We start from the raw sequence: 13,978 nt of genomic DNA, 5'->3' as shown, positions 1-13,978 counted from the left end.
ACTCGATGTTTCTGTAGTATCAGAATGAGCCAATTCCTGCAAGCACCGCTCATCTGTGGCTGCAGCAATCTCCTCTCCTGACTGCTATTGAGCTGGAAGGGAAATTTCTCATTTGATTTAGGATATAAATGATATCCCTGGGAGAAAGAATAGTCACACATGTGGAAACCAGTCATCAGGGATTAAAAACAGAGGTATCTGGCAAGACTATCAGATACTACAAGGAGCTTAAAATGAAGAATGATGAGCTTTCATACACTTGCCTTTCTCACATTATAAAAAGGAAGACTCTTTGAAGGGTTTTGAGTAATTGCCAAGCAGTTCTGCCATAAATTGCTGTCTGACCAGAATAAATCGTTTAACCTCTCTATTTCAGTTTCCTCACCTATAATGTGTTAATGTTATATATATATATATATAATATAATGTGTTAATAATTAAAATGTTTTAGAACACCTAATCAAACGTATTCCTCTTTGCCAGGACTGAGAATAGCCAAAGTTTATTCTGAGACAGCAAAGGTTTACAAGAGACCAAGTTTACAAGAGACAGAATTTTTAGCTAACGCTCCTAAACAAACACTGAAAACTTAAGTTTTCAGCCCAAATGTGGAAGATCATTCCTACAAAACATGTACATGGCTCCTCCTTCCTCAGGCTGCAGCCAGGCCGCTGCTCTCACCTCTGTCCCAAGTACTCTGATGACTGCCACATGCTGCACACAAGTTCACCGGCGGCACTCCTCCACGAAGCTGCTGTGCCACCGACGGGCGCGAGGCCAGAGCCAGGCTGCCAGGCAGAGCGAGGAAGGAGGGCCCTGAGCGCGAGGAAGCCCCTGCCTGGGCCCTACCGGTGGGAGCACCGAGGCCGCAGAGCCCACCGCCCCTCCTGCCTCGCCCCCTGTAGCTCCAAAAGCAAGACTAGTCCTTGGAAATAGTGAGAGATTTGACACCGATTAGGTAAATATGTAACCAGAGTAATTCTGCTGAGTGGGAGAATGTAGCAAGACGGAGGAAGAGGGACAACCAGTCTGAGAAGAAATCTACCTCAACCTTTATTAAGGAGCCCAGAGTAGAAAGAAGTAGCTTATTTATCTTCCGAGTAAGAGGTACATATTATCAGTTGTATTCCGTACCTGGTGAGTCAATCGTGGAAATTTAATGAGACCATTTGCCCAGAGTTAAAACCACCACCACCACCATTTCTGGTGGATAGCCCCCAGTTTCCCTTGGTTATCTGTAAAATGCTTTAAAATCTATACATAGAAGTAACTTTTAGAAATTGCATTTTTCAAATAAGGAAAAGTCAGATGATGCCCATAGATTTCCCTCTTCTACTAATTGTATGCTTACTTTATTTTTGTTTCCTATGCACAAAACGTTTTTCTTTAAAGGTTGCTTTCTTATTGCCCTTAAAGGTACATTTCTTTTGCACCTCCTTTAAGGTTTATATTTATTAAACTATCTAATCAAACAACTTACCACGAATACCCAGAAGAAAACACTGAATGAATCCCTTTAATCTCAATATATTCCATTTTTAAGAGATCATCAAGAAAGAAATCAGGTTATTTGGAGGTAAGTCTTCTATTTTCACTGATATTCAGGATGTGAATGATGACTTAACTGCTTACTAGATAACAATTCCCTTTCCTTCTGGGAAATCTATGCAGTAATCTCTTCTGGGAGCTTCTGGGTCCCAAGCCCCTAACTACTGTGAAATATTGAAATTACACTGGGAATTCCATGTGGGAGCCAGATTATAGCAAAAAATTGGAATAGAATCCCGAAGACAGAGCCTATTTATGAACTATAATCATTTAGCCTCAGATTCAATAAAAGGGAGGTATGGAAAGGTTACCTATGGGCACCTGCCTCAGCGTATCTGTATGGTTGTCCTCAAAGCTCTCTCGCACCGCTCTTTAAAATACTCATGTTACAATCTGTTTGCCGTAAAGTCCTCTGACATTCAAAAAAAAAAAAAAATTACTAAGTATACTCAGGTAGTTTCCCCACGATAACCAGCTTCTAATTTAAAACATTGCTTTAGTTTTCTCAATCAACATGTGTTAAACAATAGTCCTAGGGTGAAGCTACTTGGAAAACCAAAATCCAGATATTAAAGAAATAATTTTCATATACCAATTCTGAATCATTCTAAGCATAACAATAGTTTTCTTTCTCAATTTACGTTTATATCATCTTATTATTTTGTTTCCAATAGTGTCACCATTTAAAAACCAAATTAAACATAACCATGGGACAGCCACTTCCTGTTTCTGTTTTTGAGTTTCTTCTTCAAAACTCTTTCAAGGAGTACTTAATGAAACTGTATGGTACAGGGGTTGACATACGGCTTTGGAGTCAAGACAGATTTAGATTCAAATTTTGGTTCCACCATTAACATGACTTCAGGTATCCTAAGTTCCACTTTCTTCCTCTTTTTAACAGGGAGAGTAATACCTGCCCTAAGTGTATCTGTAGCCAAAATGAGATAATATCCTAAAGCATACTGCACAGAGCCAGGCACACGGTAATTACTTGATAAACGGTAGCTATTATTTTACACATGCACACACACTGAAAAATCTGGAAAACAAATCAAAAACATCCTTAATTCTATCACCCTAGTAACACAAACATGTACGTCCTTGTAATTTACGTCCACATAAAAATTTATTTTTATATTATTATAATTGTAACACGCAATTTTGTCTTTTTTTCACATTATAATCACTTTTCCATGTTATCATGTAGGATTCATAATTACCTTTTATTTGGTGAGTGAGATTCCATTAAGTAAACTACTATAATTTAACCACTAAATTCCTGCCAAATATTTGAGGGGTTTTGGTATTAGAAATAATACTACAATAACATTTGCATGAATGCAGCTTCTTCATTCTGTGGGATTCTTTCCTAAGGATGAATTCCCAAATCAGGCTTTCTAGAGTAACCATGAACTCTTTCATGGCTTAGATTAGTTTTGCCAAATGGCTTTGCACAAGTTTATACAATTTGTAGTGCCTCCATCAGTGGACAGATACATCTTCATGCCCTCTCAAACCTTCAGTATTAATACAGTATTCATACCTTACATTTATTGATTCTTTACCATGTACCAAGCATTGGCCTATCTCATCATCCTCACAACAAATCTCTGAAGCAGTACTTCCTCTCTTGCAGATGAGGAAGTTAAGTTTCAGAAAGTTTAAAAGCCATGTCGAAGGTTACACAGCAACTAAGTAGTAGAACTTGGACTCAAACTCAGATCCTGTCCTAAGGCCACAATGCTGTTAACCACTTGGTTTTATTTCTGCTTTACTCTTTTTTTCCCCCAAATAATAATAGGTAGGAAAAGATACTTTCACTGATGTTTTAATATGCAGTTCTTTGATTATCAGCAAAGCTTACACTTTTACATATGTTTGTTTTAAAACTGTTATTTTCTTGTTGTGCCATTTGTTCATACTATTTAGCAACTTCTGTAAAGTGGTGGGGGCAATTTTGTTCCCTATGTATTTTTTACCGATCAGGTGTGTCAGCACAGCCTTCACACAAGAGGCCCAGGCCCCTTCTTGATGGCTTCATTGAGCTCAGTTTATGAGAAAAGGTGCTCCTCCTCTTTCTCCTCCTTCCTGACGATTATGGGCTGAATACAAATATGTTCTAGCAAGTTACCACGTCCATATCTTTTCAACATTATTCACTCATACAACATGGCTCCTGGCTGGCTTGGAACACCCTACCATAAGTGAGAGTGAAGACCCAATGTCCCCTGAGGGGTGACAAACTCAAACGATTTTGTAACGGAACCAATTTACCAAGGTCCTTGAAGCTAATCAATATCTCATTCTCCCCACATCCCCCTGATTCCCCTTCTGACTTCAAATTTTTCTTTTGCTAACTAACATAAAGACTGAAATGGATAGGTTTTTTGCTGAATTTGTGATCCAAACAACTTGGCCGTCATTCAAAACTTATCTCCCATAATGTATAGAAACATCATTAAGATGTCATATCTGGGACTTCCCTGGTGGCACAGTGGTTGGGAATCTGCCTGCCAATGCAGGGGACACGGGTTCAAGCCCTGGTCCGGGAAGATCCCACATGCCGCGGAGCAACTAAGCCCGTGAGCCACAACTACTGAGCCCGTGCTCTAGAGCCCACGAGCCACAACTACTGAGCCTGCGCTCTAGAGCCCGCGAGCCACAACTACTGATGCCCGCACGCCTAGAGCCCATGCTCCGCAACAAGAGAAGCCACCGCAATGAGAAGCCCGTGCACCACAATGAAGAGTAGCTCCTGCTCGCCACAACTGCAGAAAGCCCGCACACCACAACAAAGACCCAATGCAGCCAAAAATTAAAAATTAAAAGAAAAAAGACCTCTCATATCTATGGTTTACTAAGCAAAGCCAGATTTACCTGATTAATCTAAACTTTAACAATCCTATTTTATAGTAAGGCCCATTACCTGCATTATGTCTTGCAATATAGCCAAGCGCCCAGGCTGCAGCCTCTTTGACTCCAGGGTCAAAATCTTCCAAGCATATCACCAGCGTATCCAGTGCTCCACAATCCACTATGGCCTGAGCTAGCTGGGGAGAATGTTTACCAACTGCTCGTAACACAAAGGCAGCGGCTTTCTTGTAAAAACGCTACAAGGATAAATAGACAAAACTCAAAGTGAATTGAGCTAAAAGTTAAAATAGACCAAAACCAACATTAAAATGACATTGATATATTTTTTTAAAAAGCTCAAAAAGTAATAAAATAAAAAATAAAACTAAGAAAAAAAGCTCAACAGCTATGAAATATAAGAGATGAAAAACATCCTGCAATATCATTTTGATTTTTTGTTGTTTCCCCCATTGCTTTTGTTCAGTAACTGAACTGAAAGGATTTAAGTCTTAAAATACATTTCAAATGTTTTACTCTGAAACATGCATTTGGAAATTGTATAAAATGAAATATAAACATTATATTTCCTACAAATTCATAAAATAATGAGATTTCATGTTTGTGCATTACAGTGAAAGGTATTTGTTTGCCCTATGGGAACTCTTAGATTGTTAGCGCATGCAACTAAACTGTCACCTAACAAATTCGTTTCCTTTACTTGCCCTCAGTCTCTAAGCATGACCTCAACTAACCTTTCTGGTGTCCCACGTTATCCTGAAATAACAACTATGTTCTGAGGCTCACTTAGCAATCATCAGATAAACATAAAGGCAAAATATTCATGATACATTTTAAAACTCCTCCTGGCAAATAAACCAGCCCAACAGTGGGTTATGTTATTTATCCCTTCTTAGAAATGCTTTTTTACAAAGATATAAATGACTTACCATTATGTGAATTTCAAGTAATGCTTCATATTTATAATATGTTCTATATGTAAATTTTATCAGATTAAGAAATAAAACTGAAACACAAGACTAACCTGTTTTTCTTCATATTGCTAAAAAAAAAAAAAGATGTAGAGGAAGTATTCGGCTATAACGCTCACTGTTTTATGGTTAGCATAATGACACAGTAATAGTCTCCTAAGTCTATCTTTCATTAATAGAGCCCAATTAATGCCCTATTTTAGATTCTAAGTTTCTATTTCTTTACAGTGACTACAAAAAAAAGCGACTAGGTGACTATAGCATCTGTTTTGAAAGCATTCTATTTATGCAGGCTGAAATACTAAGATTCAATAAAAAATTATATGAGAGAAAATACATCAAGTATAATTTAACATATTATATCTCCAAAATCAGTATATATTGACAAGATAAGAAATATGCTATGTTAGTAATGATGTTTTGATTTGATATATTTCTTTAGTTTCTTAAATGTCAACATATAGAGGCATTAAGATATTTGTTATAAAGTCTAATTTTACATGTCAGTAACCAAAAATCTCCTACTTTATTATAAAAATTAGAATAGTTTTAGAGTAGCTTCCCATACATTATTTTCTCATAATTGTGGAAAAATAACAGTGACACATTTCTTGTCATTACCTTAAGCTAATTTGACTTTTTATATTGCAGAATTTTCAAATTCACACTTTACTGGGCATCAATAGTCAGTACTAACTACAGTGCCTAGAATATCACTCTCTGATCTCATTCCAAATCCCTAACTCTCTTCTCTCCCGGAATTCCTCACCAAAAGAATTACCCTTTAAAAAAAAAAAAGGAAGGAAAAGCAAAACCAGAGGACTTTGTACTTCATAAAGAAGAGATTAAATCTCCTGTGAGAAATGGGCTAAAAGCCTGGTAGGGGAAGGAGACAGAAGCCTGTGAATGATGCTTCACATTCTCACTTTCTCCTCACTTCTGCCCTAGTACTTTTTGTCTCTTTACAGCTAATGGGTACTCATTCACACTTACAAAACTTCTGTTGAGAACCTTCTATGTGAGACACCAAACACAGACCCTGCCCTCAGAGAAGGAGCTAAGAGTCCAAGCATTTGATGATAGAAGGAATGCCTACAAGAAAAATAAAATTTCTGTAACTCCTCCTAGGGATAAGACAGTTATTAGCAAATTACTCTCCAATCTAAAAAAATAAGGCACATTTTTAAACAATTAGGATTTTTTTTTGGTAAATACACATAACATAAAATTTATTATTTTAATCATGTTAAAGTGTACAATTCAGTGGCATTTAGTGCATTCACAATGTTGTGCAACCATACCTATCCAGTTCTAGAATATTTTCATCACTCCAACAAGAAACCTCCTACATGCTAAGCAGCCACTTCTCACTCCCTCCTCCCCCCAGCCTCTGGTAACCATTCATCTGCTTCCATCTCTATGGATCTGCATATTCTGGATATTTCATATAAATGGAATCATACAATATGTAGCTTTGTCTGGCTTCTTTCTGTTAGCATAAAGTTTTCAAGGTTCACTCATGTTGTAGAATGTATCATGATTTCATCCCTTGTTATGACTGATAATATTCCATTGTATGGATACATAACATTTTGTTTATCTAGTCATTCTTTTGGCTATTGTGGATAATGCTGCTATGAACATTTGTGCACAAGTTTTGTTTGAACACCTGTTTTCAATTCCTTCAGAAACATAACTAGGAGTAGAACTGCTGGGTCATATGGTAATTGTGTTTAACTTGCTGAGGAAGTGCCAAACTGTTTTCCATAGCAGCTGCACGATTTTACATAACTTCTCCACATCTTCACTAACACTTTTATTATTATTTTCCTTTTTTTCTTTCTCTTATTTTTTATGGCCATCCTAGTAGGTAGAGTGCTATCTCATTATGTTTGGGGTTTTTTTTTTTAAGATTTGATTTTATTTATTTTTGGCTGCATTGGGTCTTCATCACTGCACGCGGGCTTCCTCTAGTTGTGGTGAGCAGGGGCTACTCTTCGTTGTGGTGCACGGGCTTCTCATTGCAGTGGCTTCTCTTGTTGCAGAGCACGGGCTCTAGGCGCACAGGCTCAGTAGTTGTGGCTCGCGGGCTCTAGAGCGCAGGCTCAGTAGTTGTGGCGCACAAGCTTAGTTGCTCCGTGGCATGTGGGATCTTCCCGGACCAGGGTTCAAACCCGTGTCCCCTGCATTGGCAGGTGGATTCTTAACCACTGCACCACCAGGGAAGTCCCCCCATTTTTTAAATTGTATTTTTTGTCCTTTGGTTACAACAAATAGGAATTTAATCTTAAAGACACGTCAAGAAAGATACATCCCTAGGTTATGATAAACTAGCAGGATGGAATGAACAGTCCAAGACCCTATGTACAGGAAGATCCTTAACTATTGTTAGAAACATAGAGGGAACCAGACAGGATGAAAAAAACAATGGCGGCACTCTTATATGGCCCTTAAAGGGGCTGACATGCTTGCATACTTGGAAAAAAATGCTTTGTCAAACCTTCCGTTAAATGCATTCTCCTTCCTTTTGGATGCTTCTCTCCCCCTTGCTTCAGAGCTGTCTCTTACATTGTCCATTAACCAGATTTCACCATTGTATATAACTTATTTGCCCAGGGCTCCATACACCTTTCTAAGACTGATCCTATAACTTGAATAAACCCATGTTGAGAAATACTGCTTTATGTATAATTCCATTAAAAATTGTAATATGTTTTCTCCTTATATTAACAGTAATGGAGAAAAGCTGCCTATCAGCCCCAAAGTAAAACACCCTAAAAGTATTATTACATGTAGTTCAAAGAATTGAAGGTTGTATTAACATCCTAATAATTCTATGCCTACAAACTTGCAACTGTACCCAAACTATCAATTTTTTTAAAAATCCAAAACAAACAAACAAAAAAACATATAACTTAGTTTTTAAAAATTCTTACATTCTGTTCTGCCAATGAATAAACAAGCTGTGGAAGAATGTTGCCCTTCACGACTGCTTCTGCTAGGTCATCATTATAATTAGCCAGTCTCCCCAAAGCCAAAGCAGCAGTCTGTTGAATTGTTGGGACCACATCCAGAAGAAGAGGCCTCAGCAAAGACATTACACCTAAGTTATGAGAAAACAGAAATCAGCAAATTTTAAATTACAAGGCAAGCATACCATTCAGCATATACGCAGATAGGAAAATTCAGGGGAATATATCAGTAAAACAACAACAACAAAATCATCCACTAAAAACTAATGGGATATTAAGCAGCATCTAACTGGCTAAGGCACAGAATAATACAACCTGTAATTAGCAAAGTAGCAGCTTAGCATGGAAATAAGAAAGGCTTTGGAGAACCAGAGTTTAAATCCCTGATTTGGAAAACACTAGCTGCGTGACGTCATGAACGCAGAGAGAGGTTGTAAAGCACAGAGTAGAATGCCTACCTAGCACGTGGCAAGGAGGCAGGTGTTGGGGAGCTGGGTCCCTCCCACACAACCTTTGCACATCCTATCTTTCAGGGCTCAGTTCAGTCCTTTCCTCTCAATCAAGTCTTCCGATGGTTTTTTCTCTGATTCCAGCTGAACTTTACTTCAGGGCTAGGTGAGCTAGGAGGGCCATTTGGCTAGGGCCTCCCATTCATAAAGGGCTGCAAATTCAGATTTCTGACATTACCTCCAAATAAATAAGTCACAATACTAGCTCTCATAATATTCATTCTAGGCTTGAATACATAGTAGGAATACCATCATAACAACAACAATAATAAAAGTAGCTTATATTAAGAACTTATTTGCCATATTAATTCACTGAACTCTCATAACAAACCTAGGAAGTAAGCCCTATTATCATGTCTATTTTACAGATGTGGAAATGGAGGCTGAGAAAGGTTAGGGAAATCCTCACACAAGGGTGGAGCAAGGTTAGAAATTCAGACATTCTTTATCGATACTTACTAAATAAGTAATATGTATGGAAAATTGAGGAGGTGGGGAAAAATGATTGCATTTGGGCCTTTTTACTGGATACTTCCAACTCTGTATTAACTTTGCCTTACTATAAAATATGCAAAATAGTCAACTGCTATTTGTGCTTTAATGATGGTGTTTTAGTCTAAGATTACAAAAAAGGTAATGACAGAGAGAGTTCAAACTAGAACAAGTTTAGAAACTTGACTTTCTAAACTTAATTTACAGCAGGCTATTCAACTTGATGTTATTACATCTTTTCTTTAAAAACATACCCCAGTGACCTATAAAAGCAAATACATATTACCAATATTCTTTTATAATGTTATATCCAGAAACATGTGAAATAGAAATAAAAGGAAAACATTTACAATAACATTTAGGATTAGACCAAAATAAGATAAATAGTACTACCAAATAACATAAGCAGAGAATAATGATGCTTATCACAGAAACATTTAATGATGAGACCTGTGGCTTTTCGCAGTTCCCAATTTCCTTTAGTGATCATTTTTACATCTAAGTTGGTTTGGTTAGATGATTTTACAGAAGGCCACCGTTGCAAGTCTGCATCCCACTCAGGCTGGTTAACTTTGCAGGCACACACAGTGTGCCTAGGCCCCTCCTCAGGCCTAGGCCACAGCTCATGTTAAACAAATCAGCATGTCCATGTGCATAAGTGTTGTTTATATTATTCTCTATACTTTTTTATAGAGATGATTTCTGTAATATATCACAACAAAAAGTTTAATGCACAGAATAAGGTATTAGAATGACTACCAAACATTAACATGGGTTCCTTCTAGAAAGTTCAATCTAAAACAATTTGTTGATCTCTTCTTTGTAGTTGCTTTATTACTCAATTTAAGTTTTTTAACAGTGGTAAAATATACATAACATAAAAATTACCATTTTTACCATTTTGGGGTGTACAATTCAGAGGCATTAAACACATTTACAATGGTGTGCAATCATCACCACTAGCTATGAACCATTAGACTGCTTTCCACAGAGGCTACCTCATTTTACACTCCCACCGTCAAAGTACAAGTGTTTAAATTTCTCCCCATCCTCACCAACGCTTGTTATTTTTTTTTAGAATAACCATCCTAATAGGTTTGAAGTGGTATGTCCTTGTGGTTTGATTTTTATTTCCCTATCACTAGTGATGGCGAATGTGCTTATTGGTCATTTTGTACATCTTCTTTGTTGAACTGTCCATTTAAGTCCTTTGCCCATTTTTTAATTGGGTTGGTTTTTTTGTTTTTGTTCTTGAGTATAACTTGATATTTTTTATAATAAATATGCACCATTTTAAATAAAACAAGTCAATACTCTAAAAGAGAAAAGCTAAATTTGTTAACATATATTTAAAGTTTCATAATAAATACATTAATGAGGATGCTCAGAATGGTTTTAAGAGAATCACAAATATGTTTCATGTTATTTTTCCCTGATGATTCAGGTATTTCCTTTTCTCCTCACTTGATATAATTATGTGAAGGCAGTGGCTTATTGTCTTTTGAAATATAAATGGAAAATCAATCCATACTGGGTTATTCAACCTAGAATTTTGAATTAGACTGCAAGAACTCTGAACTTTTATGTTATGAATTTGAAGAATTAATTTATCTGTCTGAGTTTATAATATTTCTTATTATATTATTATTTATTATTAGTTACTATATTTAGCTAACACACCACAAGTCTCCCAATGTTGGATATTTTCAGTTTGCCGTTTTAGCAATAAGATATTTTACCCCCAAAGATGTATTTCACTTGTCCATATACTCAAAGGAATTTTCTGCTTTGTATATTTTCTCCTCCCTTTTTCTACTGCATCTGGCCCAGGAAAAATAAGGTCAATAAAATGACACACAATTCCTTTCCTTCTACTCCAGTATTCAAAATCAAAGTTAGACTTCTATGCAGATGCTTCTGCTCTATCATATTCCTTTGTTCAGAGAGTAAGAATTTTGAAAAATTTTAAATCTCTGAATCTATAAAAGTAAAAGCTAAAGTTTCCGTTTAAAATATGTTTAAATAAGGTCATTCTGGGGCTTCCCTGGCGGTCCAGTGGTTAAGACTTTGCCTTCCAATGCAGGGGGTGCAGGTTTGATCTCTGGTCGGGGAGCTAAGATGCCACGTGCCTCGCAGCCAAAAAAACAAAACAAAACATAAGCAATATTGTAACAAATTCAATAAAGACTTTAAAAATGGTCCACATCAGCAACTAAGCCTGTGTGCCACAATTACTGAGCCCTCGCGCCACAACTACTGAGCCCTCGTGCCACAACTACTGAAGCCCGTGCGCCTAGAGCCCGTGCTCTGCAACAAGAGAAGCCACCGCAATGAGAAGCCCGCACACCACAACGAAGAGGAGCCCCTGCTCACTGCAACTAGAGAAAGCCCACACCCAGCAACGAAGACCCAATGCAGCCAAAAATAAATAAATAAATACATACATTTATTTTAAAAAATAAATAAAAATAAAAAGGGTTCACATCAAAAAAAATCTTTAAAAAAAATAATAATAAGGTCATTCTTACTAGAGAAAATATTGCCCCAAATTTCTAGTCCTTGAATTGCCTCTTAGTGCTTCATAGTCCTCAATCCCCAGGGACATGTTTTTAGCTCTTACATAGGCTAAGCATACTTTGTTATTCTAATTGCAGGTTTGTCCTAGATATACAGATAATGATGCAAAAGGAACTGAGGAAGGAAGGAAGGAAAGGAGGAAGGAAGAAACGAGGGAACGAGAAGCATATATAACATAAAAAGAAAATTTTCCTTACTTGTCTGTCCATTAGGAATTCATGGTGATTGATCCTTGGTGAGTGAATGCATGAAAATGTAGAGTCCATAAGTTACAACAGTCTGAATTACCGCTACAATATCTGATAGACAAGGTCTCTAGTGAGCAGCTAATGACTCATTAGGGTCTCCACTAAAGGAGCCAACACGTACTAGCTAATATTGGGTTGGCCAAAAAGTTCGTTTGGGTTTTTCCATAACATCTTACACAAAAACCCAAACAAACTTTTTGGCCAACCCAATATTATATCTATTAGTAAAAATTATTCCTGTATTATACTCTAATATCTATAAAACAATTCTGTTTTCTCTATACAAATTGATTAAATGGTGTGAAAATGTTTCTGAAATTTAACCTACAGGCTAAATCTTTACAATCTTCCCCACCCCCAACTTTATAGCTTTGAGTTTCTTTTCTGTATTTCTTGTTCCAGTGCCATACTGGAGACACTGCTTCTAATACTTACATTGTAATCCAGTTTTGCAAAAAACAAAAATAAAAACAACCTCGCTAATCCTACCCACCATCATTCATTCAAAAAATAGATCAAGGTTTACCGAGTGGCAAGAAATAGGACCTCATACATGAGTAAAGGCAGTTCATGCTCTCAAAAAACTAATAATCTAGTGGAAGAGATTATAGAATAGCCTCAAAATAATCACCACTCTTTCCCTTAATTCCTTTTAATACAACATAGGCCTAATCACTTTAATTTTGCACGCCAATTGCATATGTAAGTCAGGAAAAAAAGGTCAAACATTTCTAAAGACAAAAAAAAAACTCATTCTCATATTACATGTGTATAATTTATATAGATATTACTTCAATCTGAGGTGTTTTATAAAGATATTTAACATCTCAACTTTGTTCCATTAAAAACAATTCTTTGGGTTCATTTAAGTCATAGTAAAGATTTCTGGTTGCCCTGGTTACTTTTTTGTTTTGTCTTGTTTTGTTTTAATTGTGGTAAAATATACATAGCATTAAATTGATCACTTTAACCATTTAAAGTGTACAATTCAGTGGCATTAAGTACAGTCATAATGTTGTGCAACCATCACTACTGTCATTTCCAGAACTTATTCATCATTCCTAACAGACACTCTATACCATTTAAACAATAACTCCCCATTTCCTCCTACCCCCAGCCTGTAATAGTTTCTATTCTGTTTTCTATCTCTATTATTTTGCCTATTTTAGATACTTCATATAAGTGGAATCATACAATATTTATTCTTTTTCATCTGGCTTCTTTCACTTAGCGTAATGTTTTTAAGGGTCATCTGTATTGCAGCATGTATCGAAATTTCATTCCTTTTTAAGACTGAATAATATTCCATTGTATATATATACATTTTGTTTGTCTATTCATGTGTTGATGGACATTTGGGTTGTTTCCACCTTCAGGTTATTGTGAATAATGCTGCTGTGAACAGTGGTGTACACATACCCATTTGAGTCCCTGCTTTCAATTCTTTTGAGTATATACCTGGGAGTGGAATTGCTGGACTAAATGATAATTCTATGCTTAACTTTTTGAGGAACCACCAAACTGTTTCCACAGTGATGGCACCCTTTTACATTCCCACCAGCAAATTACAAGAGTTCCAATTTCCCCACATCCTCACCAATATTTTGTTGTTGTTTATAACAGCCATCCTGATGGGTGGAAAGGGGTATCTCACTATGGTTTGATTTGCATTTTCCAATGACTAGTGATATTGAGCTACTTTTCATGTGTTTATTGTCTATTTATCTTCTTTGAAGAAATATAATTGATTTAAATCTTCTGCACATCTTTGAAGTGGATATTTTGTTGGT

General features: G+C 36.5%; 1 protein-coding gene across 2 annotated transcripts in view; it reads right to left on the bottom strand.

Annotated features, from left to right (window-relative positions):
• The window catches only part of SPAG6 (sperm associated antigen 6), a 73,552-nt gene that overhangs the window by 47,436 nt on the left and 12,138 nt on the right, over nucleotides 1-13,978 (bottom strand). For both annotated transcript variants that reach the window (XM_068538607.1, XM_068538615.1), the window contains exons 3-4: nucleotides 8,327-8,493; nucleotides 4,475-4,658 (exon numbers count right to left, since the gene is read on the bottom strand). In XM_068538607.1, coding sequence (XP_068394708.1) covers nucleotides 4,475-4,658; nucleotides 8,327-8,493 — 351 coding nt within the window. The remainder of the gene's footprint in view (nucleotides 1-4,474; nucleotides 4,659-8,326; nucleotides 8,494-13,978) is intronic.

The sequence above is a fragment of the Eschrichtius robustus genome, chromosome 1, assembly GCF_028021215.1.
Source record: "Eschrichtius robustus isolate mEscRob2 chromosome 1, mEscRob2.pri, whole genome shotgun sequence".
Lineage (NCBI taxonomy): Eukaryota > Metazoa > Chordata > Mammalia > Artiodactyla > Eschrichtiidae > Eschrichtius > Eschrichtius robustus.
Note: the sequence above shows the minus strand (reverse complement) of the source record. Positions and strands in the feature narration are given on the sequence as shown.